This window comes from Saccostrea cucullata, unplaced genomic scaffold (genome assembly GCF_032062105.1).
Source record: "Saccostrea cucullata isolate Sc308-1 unplaced genomic scaffold, CSIRO_AGI_Scuc_v1 ctg6480, whole genome shotgun sequence".
Classification (NCBI taxonomy): Eukaryota; Metazoa; Mollusca; class Bivalvia; order Ostreida; family Ostreidae; genus Saccostrea; species Saccostrea cuccullata.
Window position 1 is genome coordinate 18265 of NW_026929662.1, and position 16710 is coordinate 34974.

Below are 16710 nucleotides of genomic sequence, written 5' to 3' on the forward strand. Positions count from 1 at the left end.
CTTACGATTTACTTGTTTAAAATCATGTTATTTTTACATGTCCGATTATAATCGATAATTAGTTTGTTAGAGTAGCCCAATCATTGATTAAAAAATTCTTACCGATTCCCATCACTAATGCCAGTTTATCTTGATGAGTTACAGATCAAGTTTGAATTTTGCATACCTTCATTGATTTTTGACAGAATTATTGCATTTTGAATTTTTCACATTGTTTAATTAAGATCGAGTTTGTGTTGCGTTAACTTGCGAATGTCAACATAAATATGAAGTGAGAAGAAGACGTTGGAAAAGTGAGTTGAATTTTCGTTTTAATGTGGATTATTTTAATAGGTTTAATGCATTCATAAAATAAAAATCATGCAGCTTTACCTTGAACATAACTTTTGCATGTTATAAGATGACATCCTGAGAAAAAGGGGGAACCCGGTAGGGGACATGTATTGCTTATGCAATACTCTCAGAATGCTTGTTTAAATTAATAAAAACGATCTATATGGCTTATACTGTAAAAACGTAGCAGCTTTAGAACACAATTTGGCAAAAAGATGCATTTCTATTGTTAAGTTTTATCAGATGGCCAAGTTTGATTGACTCAAATATTGATGAATTGATAGAATTATCTTGTTATCCAAAAGTTTTTTTCTTTGTTGAACTAGCAATTTGATCACATATTAACAGGTCCGGCACAATGTCTTGATTAAGCTATATAGCTTAATTTAGCTATATAGCTTTATTAAGCTATTCAGAATAGCTTGATTAAGCTATTTTCGCAGACTTTTTTCTCAAATGTGTTATTTTTTCAACATGTGCAAAAAGTCGCACCTAGGTGCAGTGGAAATATTAAACTTTGTTTTCTTCTGAATACAATGCATGTAAAAATTACTCACCAAATTGCGTCTCATTGAGAGACTTTGTACTCAAAAATTTAAAAGTTTTGGGGCTATTGATGAGTGACAACACAGTTATTTCTTGAATGAAATTATAAAGGAGGCCAGTTATGGCCAACAGGATAATTGATTAGTAACAGTTCAGCACAATGAGAAGCAATCATACTTACCCATGCCTCACTGCACATTCAGTTACTCAAACAATGGAAATTCTTATTTTGCTTAAAGTATTCAACAGCAGCAATGTAAGAATTTTCTATGATTTAGGTTGTATTTTTGGTAGTCCATAATACATATATGAATAGTCAAATACTTGCGACTTTTTGTTTATTTCTTTCAAAAAACGTTTTTGTGAAAAACTGCATATAAATAGCTTTATCAAGCTATTCTGAATAGCTTAATAAAGCTATATAGCTTTTTAAAGCTATATAGCTTAATCAAGAGATTGTGCTGGACCTGATTAAACTGTTACACATAGCACAATTTAGATTGCACAAAAAGAGAAACATTTTCAGGAGAGATTTTTTGTTAAATGTTTTAAGATGAATTATGTTTAAAGATGAATTCAAAGTTTTCAGTTGGAGTATACAAATGTTCTAGCAAGTGGATTTCAATAAAATTATACATATATATACATGATATACATGACGAGATCTGTGACATCCTTTTGCAAACAGTTCATATTTTTTCCACCTATAGCCTAGTCCCAGCGAGACTAACCCTAATCACAGTTATAACTAGGACATCCTTTTGCAAACGAAGCTCTTCGTTGGAAAAAAAATGGATGGTTGCCAATATTCAAAATGCTACAAATTTCACTACTTGCATGTTCTAAGAACATGCAGTGTTTACCGCTTACCTGGCATTCACCAACACGTCCGTGTTTTTGTTGTTCTCTCTGTTGATAACTTCTTTGATTGCAGTGATTTTGATGGGGGACTTTCCATGTTCGGCCTCGACAAAATGGCTATGTTTCGAGGGATCGAAACAGACGATCTTCTGGTATACGTCGCTGTCTATTTGTATTTTTCCATCAAAATACTTTGCATTCCTGGCGCTCGTCTTTATAGGAGACACATCGTGAATATATCCACAAACTGTGTCTTCTGCAATTTTTTGTCTTTTCGCCATGAAATTTTGTCCTTCCGACGCCATTTTTCCCGCCAAATGTCAATTTACTGATCGGAAGATTTTCTCCGTAATTCTAAGTTGAGTTGCTTTTATGAAATTCATACATTAATCCGATTAAAAAAAAATATTAAGTAGTCCCTACTTTATGAAACATAAGCATTTGACAGAATTTAACATTGTGTGTTTAGTTTTTCAAATAACTCTTATGGAACTATTTGGATTTTCGTTCGTTCAGCGTAGGAATAAATTACACCATCATCAACCAACGAAATAGTCGCATTCTCTTTAGCATGACATGCGCGGATCTGATCTTCCTTGTTTTTCTTCTTAAGAACAGAAATTGTTTCAAGATGATAGATAGATCCTAAATACTTAAATGTTATTCAACATTCTGAAAACTGCAAACTTAATCTTCAAAACTTTTAGCATGGTATATGTTAAATAAGGGGTCTGGGGGTAGTATTTTTGCACACACACTCACAGAGAGAGAGAGAGAAAGAGAGAGAGAGAGTTTTTCATAATGTTAGTTTGACCAACAGTGGTTTAGACGTGTCCTGTTCGCTAGAGGAGCTAGGTTTAGTTTTGCAGGGCTTAGGCCAAATGCAATTTTATTCTATTATCATTGGAATATTCTGGCAAGCTTTAGTAATATGTCATGTTGGATTCATTAAATCTTAATCAATACAATTAAAACCCAAGGATTTGAATAAACTTTACATGTAGACTTTAGTTTTTAAAATTCAAATTGTGTGTAATATGTTCATTCATTAATATAATTATATTTTTAAAATAGGAAATTTTGGAAATAGAAACGCTTTTGTTAATCAATATTGAAACCCATTTTCAATCCACCTGAGCTGTTTTCAAAGCAAAGAGTGTATGATCCAAAAATCAACTATATTTCAACTCTCAAATACATATTGTTTGAAGTTCACATTAATATGAGTTTTAGCTTGTAATTTTAAGAACGCCAAAGATCATACAAGACAATTATTTTTCAGGAGATATTTGGTTCTAGAATGGGGGTGGTGGGGGGGGGGGGGTGTAAAAATTGTCGAGTCAGGTCATGGCTTAACATGACAATATATTTAATTTCTAGGATTATAAGAGTGCATGAGTTTAATACTTATTTTCACTAAACACTGTTGGACAACTTTATTTAAACCCCCCCCCCCCCACGCACACAGATATACATACATGTATATTTACCAAACAAAAATGAAATATTTGTCCCTTAGATATTTATTCATTTAAAACACTGAACAAAAAAATTCAAACTGTGCCAAAATTGAAATTATTTGTCTCCTGGATCAATCAGTAATAATGTGCCTTCTAGCGTAGGCGAGGTGGATTGAAAATGAATTTCTATCTGCAGTTTCAATCCCATGTTTTCCAAACGTCCGCGTAGAATTGTACCCGCCCATTTCATTGTCTATCTCTAAATGATTTGATTGTAACAGATAGAAATGACTTAAGCTGTATATTTCCAATTTTGCCAGTGAATGTTCCGCGGGCTTATTTAAATCAATGAAGAGAAAGGTTTTTCAAGAGAGCCATAGGGCACATTGCTGACCTGAAAAATGATGGTTATGTATATACAGCGCTATAACCCAAATTTAACATTTTTGTAAAAAAAAAATTAAAAAAATAAAAAAATAACTTAGCAAAGACCATCTTGCATCTGTTCATTTCATTGTCTAAACAGAAGTAATCTTTATGCACTTAAGCATTTTGAATTAGTGTGAATCCATCCGTTATTTAGATGTGCTGATAACACATTATTAGGTATTTATTGAAGACTGGATTGATCAATTAGCAATTGAAATTCTAGATATGACTTTAAACGCATTGTATATGCAGCTCCATAAGTCAAATTTAAACATATTTGTAAGAAAGAGGCCCATGGCCCATATCGCTCATGGTAAACATGAGCAACATGGTAAACTGACATGACATATATGCACTTGGATAAGTGACATTAATGTACATATTTTTTTTTAAATACTTGCATTATAATTGAGCAAAGGTTATGTGCATTTGTTCGTCTCATTGTCTAAACAGTTTTCTGCAATTCAGCATTAAATTCTCAGTGAGTTGATAACACTAGTGCATTACCAGGTGTTTATAGGAAGCTGGTTCAACAGTCAACAAATTGATCACTAAAGAAATTGTAAATATGACTTTAAATTTTTGCTTCAATATTATATTACATAAGTCATTAGCATTGATGTCATAATATACATTTTGTTCACATAATGGTACTGTCATGATGATTTCTCATAACCTTCAATATATTAAACATAAGACATAGATTTCAAAGCAATTTTATTAAGCAACAATAAAAATATTAACATTCATAACTAAGATTGACAACACACATACATACATATGATAATGTATCACTTTGTGTTAAAATGCATAGATAAATGCATCATTCATTTACACGACATTTAAACTACATGTTTTAAAATTCACATTCAAAATAAAGTGCACTGTTTTTTCATAACATTTCCCAGAAACATTGAAAATTGAAGAAGTTATGAACAATGACTTAACCATGCAAGTCATTCTGATTCAAATATATATGGACATATTTAAACTACATGTATGAAAATTTTCATAAGGTTAAAACTAAATTGTAAGCTGCACTGCTTTTCAAAACCTTTCTTCGAAACTTTGAAAATAGAAAGGTTATGAACAGTGACTATAAAGAAGACAGAAATGTATTTTGAAAAAATGGCAAATAAAAATAAAAATATACACTTGTATAAAATTAAATTAATGTCTCATATTTCTGAACGCTTACAAAACAGTAAATTAATTAAGTTTATTATTATTAAGAAATTGTTTGTTTTTTTTAATACATTTAGGTGCATGAATAATTTATGATTGTTTAAAACAATTGATCTTACAATGAATAGATAGGAGTGAATCATGTAACAATCTTTAAAAACAATGAACTTTTTGATATGAATTTCTAGTACAAGGTAAAAAAACTTTTCTGATGTTAACATAACATGAGGTAAAATATTAAGTGGCAATGCTTATAACTGATAAAAATAATCTGTACAGATTCATAACTTAAACTTTCACAGCATACTGTTTGACAATGTTTAAATATATTTTTCAAATCAATAGGAAAACTTGTTTTATAAAAAAATTTACTGGAAACAATGCATGTATTTTTCACTAAATAAAATAAGATTTCTATAAAGTGTACATTAAAAGTATACTATTTGAAACGAACAACTGGTATATAGTTTTTTTTTTCTCTCTCTCTCTCTCTTTCTAAAGATACAGAGTGTATATTTTCTAGAAAAGGTAGGTTTACCCCCCCTTTACGGGATGGCCAGTGACCTCCTTTCTTATACTTATCTATCATTTTACACAATTGGAATTTATTTATCATATACATGCCGTTCAATACTGGTGCATATAGTATTAAAAAGACAGATACATGCATTTGGACTTAAATAAAAGCATTAAGCAAAACGTAAATTTCAATATGAATCGATTATATTGTCACAGTATATCTAGTTTACAGAGAAATGAATTGGCATATGAAAGAAATATAAAAATCTTCAAAGAACAAATCCTGACCAAAAAAAAAAAAAAAAAAAAAAAAAACCAAAGAAGAAGAAATAATGAAGATTTACTCCCGATATTTTTGACTAATATAGTACTTTAAATCTAATAGCATGGTAACATCTACAGTGCACTCATAATTAATAACAAAGGAAGTATTGTATGTGTACACACTAGTATATCTGTATAGTTTACATAGTTAGTTCAAATGAATAATACATTAGAATACTAGTAATTAATATAAATAATCTTTTCCAATAAAAATGGAAAATAAAAAAAGATTATGTGAGTGAATTAGAAAGGAAAAAAACATTTTAATATCACAGATCAAAATTTCTAACCTCAGATTCATGCCATATTGTTGGATAATGAAAAGACATCTTTTTTCTCTATTGGAAAGAATATTTGTGATTCAAATGATATATCATGTTATATAATATTTTAATTGTACAGTGTATTTTTCTTCAACATATTTCTTAAAGAGGTAGGTTTACCTCCCTTTACGGGCTGGCCATTGACCCCCTCTTTCCATACTTACCTGTAAATGACACTTATTATAGGCTTTGAAATTCATAAAATGGCAGTCACATTTTACTTCATAATCATAAAATTCCACACAATCCATGATAGAATATACAGAACTTTTTAATAAACTCATTAGAATATATACTGAATCTGAGGTTTCACAAAATAATAATTAATATTATATCTGCTGTGTTGATGACTACTACAAGCATTGTAATTCATTTACACGGGTTATTTTAAAGAAGCATGTTTTTTCAAAACAAAATATAACTATACAAAAAATATGAAATTAAAGTATAATATCAGGCTTAGATAGTTTATATTTCAGTTTTATAGTATAAATAATTTTTAAAAAGTTGACTAACATTATGACATGAATAAACATTCAAACACATCTGAGCTTAAGTTAAAAGTCCATAAATGAGGAGATCTTGAGTTCTAAAATCACAGAAGCCATATGTCTGAGAAATGTCAAAATCACATAACTAGTACATTTATATAGTGTTACAGCTAGCTTATAGCGAATGTCTGAACCACAGCTAGCTTATAGCAGTGTCAAAATTACAGCCAATGGCACAATCCAAATGATGTCACTACCAAGAGTCAAAACTGTGCAAATTTAAATTCCAGTAAGAGTCTCCTTCAATGTTACTATTATAATCGTGATGATCCTTGATTCTTAATTTCAGTATAACATCTATACCACACAATTCACTATAATATAGTCTTGTTTAAAAGATTGAATATATTAATTAAAGTATACAAATATGATATTATTGCATCAAATGGAATGGACATTTTGGAGCAAGAAGTGTATATTAAATTGTTTTATCAACAATTCACATTTCCTATTCTATATGAAAACATTAGGCAATAATCTGCTGACTGAAATTTAAATAAAAATAGAGCAATATGTCAAATTTTATCCCACATAGAGAAACACTAACTTTTAAGTTCTAATTTGAATTACATCTTTGAAGTCACTATAAGACAACAAAATATCAGAATTATATTCCTCCCAATTAAAAAAAATCCAGATATTAAGCAATACAAATATTACCATTGGAAATATGCAGAAATAAGCTAAGAATTGAAACAATAAATCTAATTTAAGCAAAGTTTCAACATAGAAAGATGATCTTTTCATAAAAAAAAAAAAAAAAAAAAAAAAAAAACGAAGTCTCTGACAATACTGAAGCTCTACATATAATAAAGAAAGGTATAGACTATAAATGTAAAAAGTCATTTCATAACAACTTAAAATAAAAGGGGAGTGAATATTTTGGAAAATAAAAAAATTCTGCCTTTGGTGGCAACGACATATGCAATTTGTCAAACTGAGAATTATGCATCTTAGCATAGTCTTGCATAGTCTACTAATGTTACCAAGTGTTATTGAGATGGAGTAGTGTTTTGCATAAAAATATACAATAAGTACTGATGCAAATTAAATAACAGCCATATTTTTATAAGTGAAATGTTCCATCTAAAATGCATATGTAAAACATTTTGTAAAAAATAAAATCTTTAAATTTTCAAATGCTTGGTACTCTATTGCAGCAAAATAGGACTAATAAACCAATGGGGAAATTATATACAATGTACTTTAAAAAGTAGATCTAAACCAGCTCTAAAAACAGGAAAATGTCATATTGTGTAAGTTATGTAAAAATGTAATTGGTTGAAGATGATAATAAACTTAACAATCTTAGTGTTGATTAAAAACATTATCATGACTGTAACAATTAAAGCATCAAAATGTGATGGTCATAACAATGCTTAAAATGAAATTGGTACAGTATCAAGACACAAGCACATTTTTGATCACATTTGCTATAAATTAGTTTGTATTAAATATAAGCGTATGAAATTTCTCAATTTAAAAATGTCCAAACAATATCTCATAGAAATAAATGCTGGAAAAAAATGGCTATGAAGAGATTCACAGGCAGACATGATGATACCAGTGTACACCCAAACAAACAGATGGACATGGTGTTTCCAGTGTATACCCCAAACTTTGTGGGGTATGACTGGAAAAAATGGGGTGAGGGAGGGGGCACTGTTTTGCTTCTCCCTCTGCCGTGTTTTTATTTAGGAGCCCCATCATATTTAATGGAAACTAGTCATATCAAATGCACAAAACACTACTTTATGATCAGACCAATATGCTTCAATCACATCTGTTTCACATGGGGATATATTTGTAAAAATCAAATCAAGCTTCGAACCGGAGTCATGAGTAGTCTTACTTACAATTTGTTGACAGTTAAAGCCTTTTTCCATAAATGTTAAAAAGTCTGCATGCCCAGCAAACAAATCAAAATTAAAATCTCCCAAGAATACCAAGTCTTTCTGATCATCAATCAAAGGCTTTATATGCATTTCCACGTGATGTTTGAAATTTTCCAAAGAACAAGATGGATATTTGTAAATAACTACGACTTGTACATCTCTATATTGGTTTAATAGTACGTTTGCCTTAATAAACTCTATGGGACCATTGTTTACCTTTGAGATGCAAGTTGTCTTGTAAATGTCTTTCACATACAGTGCTGTTCCATGATGTGGACGTCTATCAGAACTATCTAAAGTCTCATGGTTAAATATTGCTGTGTATCCCTGAAGTTGATAATTTTCCACATCTGCACTAGTTAATCTTGTCTCTGAGAATCCAACTACATCTGAAGCAAGAATGTTTGGCTCATTTTGAATTTGTGGAAAGTGTTTGTGAAGAGATCTACAATTGTTAAAAGCAATCTTTAAACGATGCAAATCAACCTGGTATATTGGGACATAACAAAGTTGGAGTGGCACCTCTTTTTTCATTCTCTCCATTTCATCTACGACTTGTTCATCCATAGATAATGCCTGCTCATTGAAGTTTAGAATATGCAGATGATCTACTGACCTTACCCGACTAAGTGCTACATAGTGGATGTGGGGAATTTTCCTCACTTTTGTTTGAGACATATCAATTACAATTTCATCAACTGTGCAACCTTGGGCTTTATGAATTGTTTTTCCTGCAGCTGGCCGTAATGGAAATTGGATTCTCTGAAAAGTATTGTAATTCAAAAGAAAAGACCGTTGAACTTCAAAAATTGGTGTCCATTTCTCAGAAATTCCATCATGAAATAAATGTCTGTATTTCCTTCGAGTAGTTTTTCCAATTCCAGAGTCAAAAAATTCCACCCAAACTATGCTTGGCCTTGATATACCTTCCATTCTCCTTTCAATTAATTGCACTTTACATGATGAACCATTTGTCAAACCATCAGATACATCAACATTGACTGAGATATCATATATCATCCCAACAGCAAGAATCAAATTTTGCATCAAATTGGCAGTTTTGCTTACATCATCTGCTTTAAGAAGAGATCTTAACAGTTTTTCTTTAACTTCTTTTGAATAATCTTTAATAACAGAATCAACAGATTTCACTGTGACCTTTTCTCCTCCAAGATTTTCAATCAACTGGTTGTTGTATGCATCTACTTTAGAGTTCTGTGTAAAAAGATGAGGAGCATGATGTGGGTAATTGTCACTTGTTTCTGTTATCATGCATCTGTGTATCACATTCATATCTTCTGCCGTCATTGCGTTGTAACGAAGGCGATTCAGAAGTTGAGCGAACTCAATATCATCTTTTTGGCGCATGATTTCATCCAACTCAAAAATAGAAAAATGCTCCTTCCAAAGATTGCTTGCAAGAACTTGGGCATCATGATTTAAATCCTGAAAGATCCAACGGTCCATCACAGGCTTAAGTTGGAAAAAATCACCAACAGCAATGATACTTATACCACCAAATGGTTTCTTGATGCCTGTGAGAAGTTGTAGACGACTGTCAATGAGTGCTAATGATCTGTTTCCCACCATTGATATCTCATCAATAATGATTACTTTCAGGTTTTGGTACTTTGTACGAAAAGTGTTCAATTCGTCAGAGTGCAAACTTTGTTGACTTTGATTAATTTTTTGATGGAAAGCAGATGCAATAGTTGCTCCTCCAATGTTGTATGCCGCCTTGCCAGTATAAGCACAAAGAAGTATTCTTATGTCATCTGGATTTTCACCCTCTGTGGAACATAGGTATCTGTGCAGAGCTTGATAAAGTGCCCTTATCAAAACAGATTTGCCAACACCAGCACCTCCAGACAAAAATGAATAAATAGGTTCTGTCTTTGTCTTTACCCATTGCAACACATGATTGAAAAATTCCCGCTGCTTTACATTTAGACTTCCTAAAAGATTCAAGTATTCATTGTCTGGTAATCTAACAGAACTTTCTTCAGTTATTTGTCTTGTTGATGGAATGCCAAGGTCAGATCCTATATCATACTGTCTCTGTTCAATAGGCCTCTCAGGATTAAACTGAACAAAGTTTTCAGATTCAAGAGATCCTTCATTTTCATCTTCTGCCTCTCTTTGCTGAGCATCTGGTGCCAATTCATCAAAAGCTTCTGAAAAGTCCTCATTTGCCATTTGCAAAGCTGCATCAAGCTGTTCAGCATTGAATTCATATTCCTTGACCTTGTGTGTAAGAAATGACTTCTTCTGATGAAATGACTTCTCAAATGTGTCCATTCCTGATATTAGATCAGTGGATTCATTTCTCCAAGGCATGAACAACATAAGTTTTTCTCTGTAGTAATTTTCTGGATCAGTTTTGATATTAAATCGGACATATCTGATTACCCTTGGTACTTTCCGTCGTTTAATTTTTATGCCGTTTCTCAAAGTCAAAAGTGTATCACTTTCACTAAAGTCAACATCTGAATTGTCTTCATCATCTGACTGATGGTCCTGATCATCATCATTCACTTCATTTTCAGTGAACTCTTTTTCATCATCTTTAGGGAAGACAACATCTAGCTGTGATACGTAATCAGCTAAGCACCAGTTTTCAAGCTGCTTTGGGCGTTTTGCATACCGTTTGATAACATTGCTACATTCCACGTCTGTAGAATTTGGTGTCAACTTTTCTAATTCAGCATCTGTTTTGATCAGAATTACTCTGTCATCTGATGGACTTGTGTTTATAAAAACAACATCTCTTGAAGCTTTTGTCATTGGCATTTGTAACACTAAATATGCTGCTTCTTGAGCTCCAACTTCTACACTGTTGAGAAAATGATTCCCAATGTGACGTACCTGTCTTTTTATGTCAAGATTTCCTTCTCTAGCTTCTTTTGCAGCTCTGTTAAGTAAATCGCTCATCCCTCTTTGTGATTTACTTATATAGGAAACAATATACATTGCACAGGCATATGGGTCCAAAATATATTGAATGTCTATGTTAGCTTTCCAAGCATTAAGAACAACACTGTTGTACGAGTTTACCCTCATATCACATGGACTTCTTTTAAGAAAAACCTTTGGACCTCTCAGTGAACTTCTAATGCATTTAATGTAATCTTCCTCAGATATCTTAAGTACTGTACTCAGGAGTTCCTTGTAGGGCAAATCACATCCATTTTTCATATCATTCAGCTGTTTCTGAATGTCATCATACATCTTCTTGTACTTATCAACATCACACTCTAGTGGCTCCAAAATCAAAGTCTCTTCAAGAGGAGGGAGGGGAAAACCAAATCGACATACAGCTTTGCCTCTCTTTTTGCATGTCTGTGAATGTTTGTGCACTTGTAAGTCAGACAAACCATCCTCTTCATTCTTTTCACATTTCAGGTAATTATCTACATAATTTACAATCTCCTGTTCATTATTTTCATGATATTTTGGTGCATTTTCTATCCAAACAATCATATGAATGTGTGGTGATCCTCTTTGTTGAAATTCAGTTCTGTAGAAGAAGTCTTTTACAATACCAATTGGATGATGATCACTTCTCAACACTGAATTCATAAACAAACGGAATCTATGATCAAAGTACCTAGAGCAAGTGATGGGATCCTTTTGTACTAATTTTGATTTTTCAAACCAAGTCATGTTATTGATTTCTTCATCAGTGTATTCTTTTCCATCATTTAACACTCCAAGTGCTCTGATGAGATCATTCCATCTTGTATCTGCAGCAGACAATGACATAAACCATGTTGGTAGACCTAGCTGTCTGATCATAGCAAACACATCCTTTTTTCTAGTCTCAAGATATGCAGGTGAATTTCGTAACTGCCTGAACACAAAGAAACCTTCATCGTGTCTAACAAGATTATTCACATTTTGAGGATTTTTCATTTCATTTGCTGTTATGGATCTTCCTTTGGTTTTGCATTTCCTAAGAGCCAGGTTGCATTTGTCTGTAACTTGCTTCATTTGTATTTTTTTCAACTTGAAAAACAAATTTGGAACAGACTGGGCAGCACGTCTATCAACACTTCTTAATTCCCATTTAGCAATATCTGCATAGGACACATGTACTTGTCTTTTGTCATCTTGTAATCTTCCCTTTCCACAAAAAATTGTTGGAAATGATAAATACTCAGCTGTCTGGTCTTGGTATAAACTAAGTGGGCGTTGTCCTTCACCTGGAGCAAATGTGTAAATCTGATTCATGTCTCTTGAAGCATCATCTAACAGAGTATCGCAATTACCATCTCTACCAACTCCATCTACTTCACAGAATTCATCATCATCATCAACCGTCTCATCATCATCAGTATTTTGGTTGCTTCTTGTCTGTGTTCTCACTAGTTCCTGAACCATTTCACTTGCTGAAGTTGTAATTTCTTGAAACCAGTTTTCATCAACATTGATATTTGCATTCTTGTAAAAGTCACTATTGTTCATAAGCCAGTGCAACGCAATCAGTACTTTTGTTGGTCGTACATTTTCATGATAATCACATTTTTGATATGACAACTTTTTCTTTAATTTGACAGGAACTGTGACATTTTCATCTAATTTTCTTGGCAGGCTATTTACAGTAGGTTGAATATCAACTGGAACATTCACAATGTTTCCTCTTACAGAATATTGCCCACCTCTTGGCAACTCTCTTATTTGCATAAAAGGTATTCTCAGAGATACAAGCCTTTCTTCTAAAGAAAATAAATCTAATTCCATTGGCTTAAGTGGCCACATCATACCATTTAAGACGGACAACTTTGGAATTTTTTTTTGTCTTATTGATGAACAGCAAGTATTGCAAATCCATTCCACATTTTCAACAGACACAGTGCTTGTAAGAAACTTGCTTTTACATTCATCATCTAGTTTGATGTTTTCCACTTTAGAAACACTTTCTTTGAACCATGTTTGCTGGCAACATGAGCATACAAAAATTGGACCATGTTTTATCTGTTCATGAAAATTTTGGATGCAATCATCTATATTTATTCCAAATCTTTTCCGTCTCTGTTGTTCATTTACTTTTTCACAATATTCTTCATCTGCTCTTTGCCTCTGTTTCTGTTCCCTATTAAGCAATCTCTCATTTTCTCTAAATGAAATGTTGCTTCGCTTAGCTTGCTTTTTTAACCTTTCCCTTTTAAGAACAATTGGGTTCTCTCTGCATTTTCTTTTTGAAATTCTACTGCTCTCTTTTTCTTTTTCTTGCACTTTAACATTCTGACGTTTTAACTTTCTACCTGCAGTATTCATTTCCCTTTCTTTCTCTTTAATTTCAGCATCTTGTCGCTTTAACTTTCTTCCAGCTGTATTCATTTTCTTTTCTTTCTCTTTAATTTCAGCATCTTGTCGCTTTTACTTTCTTGCAAGCTTATCCATCTGCCTTTCTTTCTCTTTAATTTCAGTATCTTGTCGCTTCAACTTTCTTGCAAACTTATCCATTTCCCTTTCTTTCTCTTTAATTTCAGCATCTTGTCGCTTTAACTTTCTACCTGCAAACTTATAAATTTTACTTTCTTTCTCTTTAATTTCAGTATCTTGTCGCTTTGACTTTTCGCAAACTTATCCATTTTCCTTTCTTTCTCTTTAATTTCAGCATCTTGTCGCTTTAACTTTCTACCTGCAGTATTCATTTTCCTTTCTTTCTCTTTAATTTCAGTATCTTGTCGCTTTGACTTTCTTGCAAACTTATCCATTTCCCTTTCTTTCTCTTTAATTTCAGCATCTTGTCGCTTTAACTTTCTACCTGCAGTATTCATTTTCCTTTCTTTCTCTTTAATTTCAGTATCTTGTCGCTTTGACTTTCTTGCAAACTTATCCATTTCCCTTTCTTTCTCTTTAATTTCAGCATCTTGTCTTTTTAACTTTCTTGCAGCTGCATCTCTTTCCTTTTCTTTCTGTCTTATTTCAGCATTCTGCCTTTTTAATTTCCTTGCAAATGTTGCAGTTTCAGTTTCTCTGCTTTTTATATCATCATTTTGTCTTCTCAACTTTTTTGCATGTGTTTCTTTGTTTCTTTCTACTTGCTTAAACTGTACATTTTGTCTTTTTCTCCTCATGTACTCTCTCATATACCTTTTTCTGCATGGGTTTTGATCTGGATTTGTAACAGATGAGAGATGATCATCCATTTTGTAAAAATTTTTCTGCAGTGGACTTTTCTCTGGAAAACTATGATGCAAAGTTTTAATTGAGATTGGTAAGATTTCAAACTGCATTGCAAAGTCTATATGCATACTGTTATACATACTGTACAGATATGATACCAAATCATCAATACCCGTGCTTTGTACTAGTACTGATTTACCATCACAGGAAGACATGCCAGCACTGTCATGTGAATGAGAGTCAAAAAAGTAATATTCCTTGTCTGACACTTTGTATACACCAGAACAAATTGCCCCTATCATTATCAGCAAATATCTAGAAACCTGGAAAGCCTCTTCTAAAGCTTGATGCAATGATTTCACTTGACTAATTTGTTCTTCAGAGACAAGTAATCCCCACATGGTTTCAAATTTCTCGATGACATGATGATTTTCTCCTAAAGTTAAGTTACTTGGCAACTCATCCAATTTAAGTAGCTTGTTTAGAAACATTTGTCTTTGCTGCAAATTCTTGACCAACATAACATAAACCTGATCCCCTGCTATTAAAGTGCTATCAATAAATTCTGTTGAGAATGAAAACCCTTCATAACTTTTAATCAGCATAATAAGAGCATTGCAGGTACACTGACTTCCTCTAGAAAATGATGAAAACCTTGCATCTCCTTGATGAAATGACCCAAATGCTAATTTTGTATTGCATACCTGGTTGATTGCATGACTAAGTGATTTGCTTTCTTCAGCCATTACACCTTGATTTTGCAGAGCTGTTTTAGTGATTGAGGCATTGTTTGTCAATTTTTGTTCAATATTGTTTTGCAAATTTTTTTCATGAGATTCATTGAGCAGATTTGTTTCACATAGTTCATTGAGCAGATTCATATCACAAAGTTCATTGAGCAGATTCATTTCACAAGTTTTTTGGTTTTCCTGTTTTTTTTGTAACCTGAGGGCAGGCTCCTCAGGGTCAACATTGGTTTTACTGTTTTTCACGAGGCCAGTCTCCTCAGTCATTTTAATGTCATACATTGTTTTACTGTTTTTTAAGAGGCCAGTCTCCTCAGTCAAGTCCAGGTCAGAAAGTGTTTTACTGTTTTTCATGAGGCCAGTCTCCTCAGTCTTGTCAGTCCGTATCTCTTTCCTGGCACCACTCATCCTCCAGTACTTCCTCCTAGGCATCTACAAAGGACAAAGTTGATAATGAATAGAGATACTACAGATGTACAGTCAAGCCTTGTTAATATGGAAACTTAATTATTATAATCTGGTTTTAATAAGCATTAGGAATACCAAATTTTACCCCAAATTACATGTACTTGTAGATATAAACATTCTGTTCCCAACACATCCCTCATCAAGAAGATGATGTATAATCATAATTACCAAGGCTCAACTGTACATCCTTCTATATATTAGAAAAGGGAGGAAAGAAAGGGGAATAGAATTTTTTCCATCAAGTTTTGTACAATTTCAAAATTTCCAACCCATTATTAAAAGTTTAGTACATTTAATATTCCAACCCATAATTAAAATGAACAATCAGGTAAATAGAGTTATAAGTTGACATATCATCAACATAGGCATAATTAACATGTTATAGAAAAGACAAATGATAGGCAGTATATTGTGTAAATGAAACCAAAATAGAACAGGAAATTGTCAATTAAAACCAAATTTTTGATACTTGCTAGTCTCCGGGTGAGGTGTCTAAATACAATATTGCTCAGAGAATTGCTATCTAATTTGTCTTTTAAAGAAATTGGCACAACATTATGTACCACTTGATGCCCTATAAGAAAAACCGAAACGTTCCAATCAAATGAAATTTACCATTTTAATGCACATGACATCACTATATAATTGTTGCCACGACTGCTGACCTTGACTAAATTAATGTAAAGGTTTAACATCTTTTAACTTTTACATACATAATGATCAACTGTCTTAATGAATATTATATTTATAGTGTTGTATTTTGCATGCACTATGCCTAAATAGTAGTCAGGGTTTGACACATGGTGCATGAGACAGAGGCATGGTGCACAAGACTCATAATTAGCCATACACCATTTTCGATATTATTGTCTGTGATATATCAACACCAGAGTATACTCTTGAGATTCGTCAAACCTGACTGCTTTATTGTCACAGGT

The 16710-nt window shown here is 32.5% G+C and overlaps 1 protein-coding gene across 1 annotated transcript; it reads right to left on the reverse strand.

Annotated features, from left to right (window-relative positions):
- Positions 1-8308: 8308 nt before the first annotated feature.
- On the reverse strand, positions 8309-13766 carry LOC134281638 (uncharacterized). Its single transcript, XM_062764069.1, has 3 exons — positions 13304-13766; positions 8643-12814; positions 8309-8314 (listed from the first exon to the last, which is right to left on the reverse strand). Exons 1-3 carry the CDS (start codon positions 13764-13766, stop codon positions 8309-8311), a joined length of 4641 nt encoding a protein of 1546 aa, XP_062620053.1.
- Positions 13767-16710: the final 2944 nt, after the last annotated feature.

Excerpts from the sequence above, each read along its gene's own strand:
- LOC134281638 (XM_062764069.1), bottom strand. The coding sequence starts at position 13,766 with ATGAATACAGCTGGAAGAAAGTTAAAGCGACAAGATGCTGAAATTAAA. Across the intron at positions 12,815-13,303 it reads CATCAAACTAGATGATGAAT|CAAGTGAAATGGTTCAGGAA; the intron begins GTAAAAGCAAGT and ends TTACAACTTCAG.